General features: G+C 68.7%; 1 protein-coding gene across 1 annotated transcript in view; it reads left to right on the top strand.

The window, feature by feature from the left end:
• Positions 1 to 251: 251 nt before the first annotated feature.
• The window catches only part of KCNH7 (potassium channel, voltage gated eag related subfamily H, member 7), a 455,965-nt gene continuing 455,753 nt past the window's right edge, over positions 252 to 463 (top strand). Inside the window, exon 1 of the mRNA XM_015426236.1 lies at positions 252 to 327. Coding sequence (XP_015281722.1) covers positions 252 to 327 — 76 coding nt within the window. The remainder of the gene's footprint in view (positions 328 to 463) is intronic.

Raw genomic sequence — 463 nt, 5'->3', positions numbered from 1 at the left:
CCTCCCTCCCCGCTCTCCATCCCGGCTGCTGCGAGCGTGTCAGGTTCCCCCGGCGGCGAGACCTGAGCATGGAGCGCACTCCGGCCGGGCGAGCGGCGGCAGCGGCGGCAGCCCGGGAGCGGCGCTGAGACGAGGGAGGCGACGCGCGGCCGGGAGGAGAAGGGCGATGAGTTCTCGCAAAGGGTAGCCGGAGCCAGCCAGCGAGGAGAGCCAGGCAGGCAGCCAGCGAGCCGAGGAGCGGCACCACCACCATGCCTGTGCGCAGAGGTCATGTGGCACCACAGAACACCTTCCTGGGGACCATCATCCGCAAATTCGAAGGGCAAAGTAAGTTGGCTCGCCCCAAGCCTACAGCCATGCTCTCCCCCCACCCCCACCCCGCCCCCGTGGATGGTTTATCGCCCCGGGCCGGGAAGTTCAGCAAAAAGGACTTGGGAGGCTCCGGGCGGACCCTTCTCTGTAC

The sequence above is a fragment of the Gekko japonicus genome, unplaced genomic scaffold, assembly GCF_001447785.1.
Source record: "Gekko japonicus isolate JY-2015 unplaced genomic scaffold, Gekko_japonicus_V1.1 scaffold399, whole genome shotgun sequence".
NCBI lineage: Eukaryota > Metazoa > Chordata > Lepidosauria > Squamata > Gekkonidae > Gekko > Gekko japonicus.
Note: the sequence above shows the minus strand (reverse complement) of the source record. Positions and strands in the feature narration are given on the sequence as shown.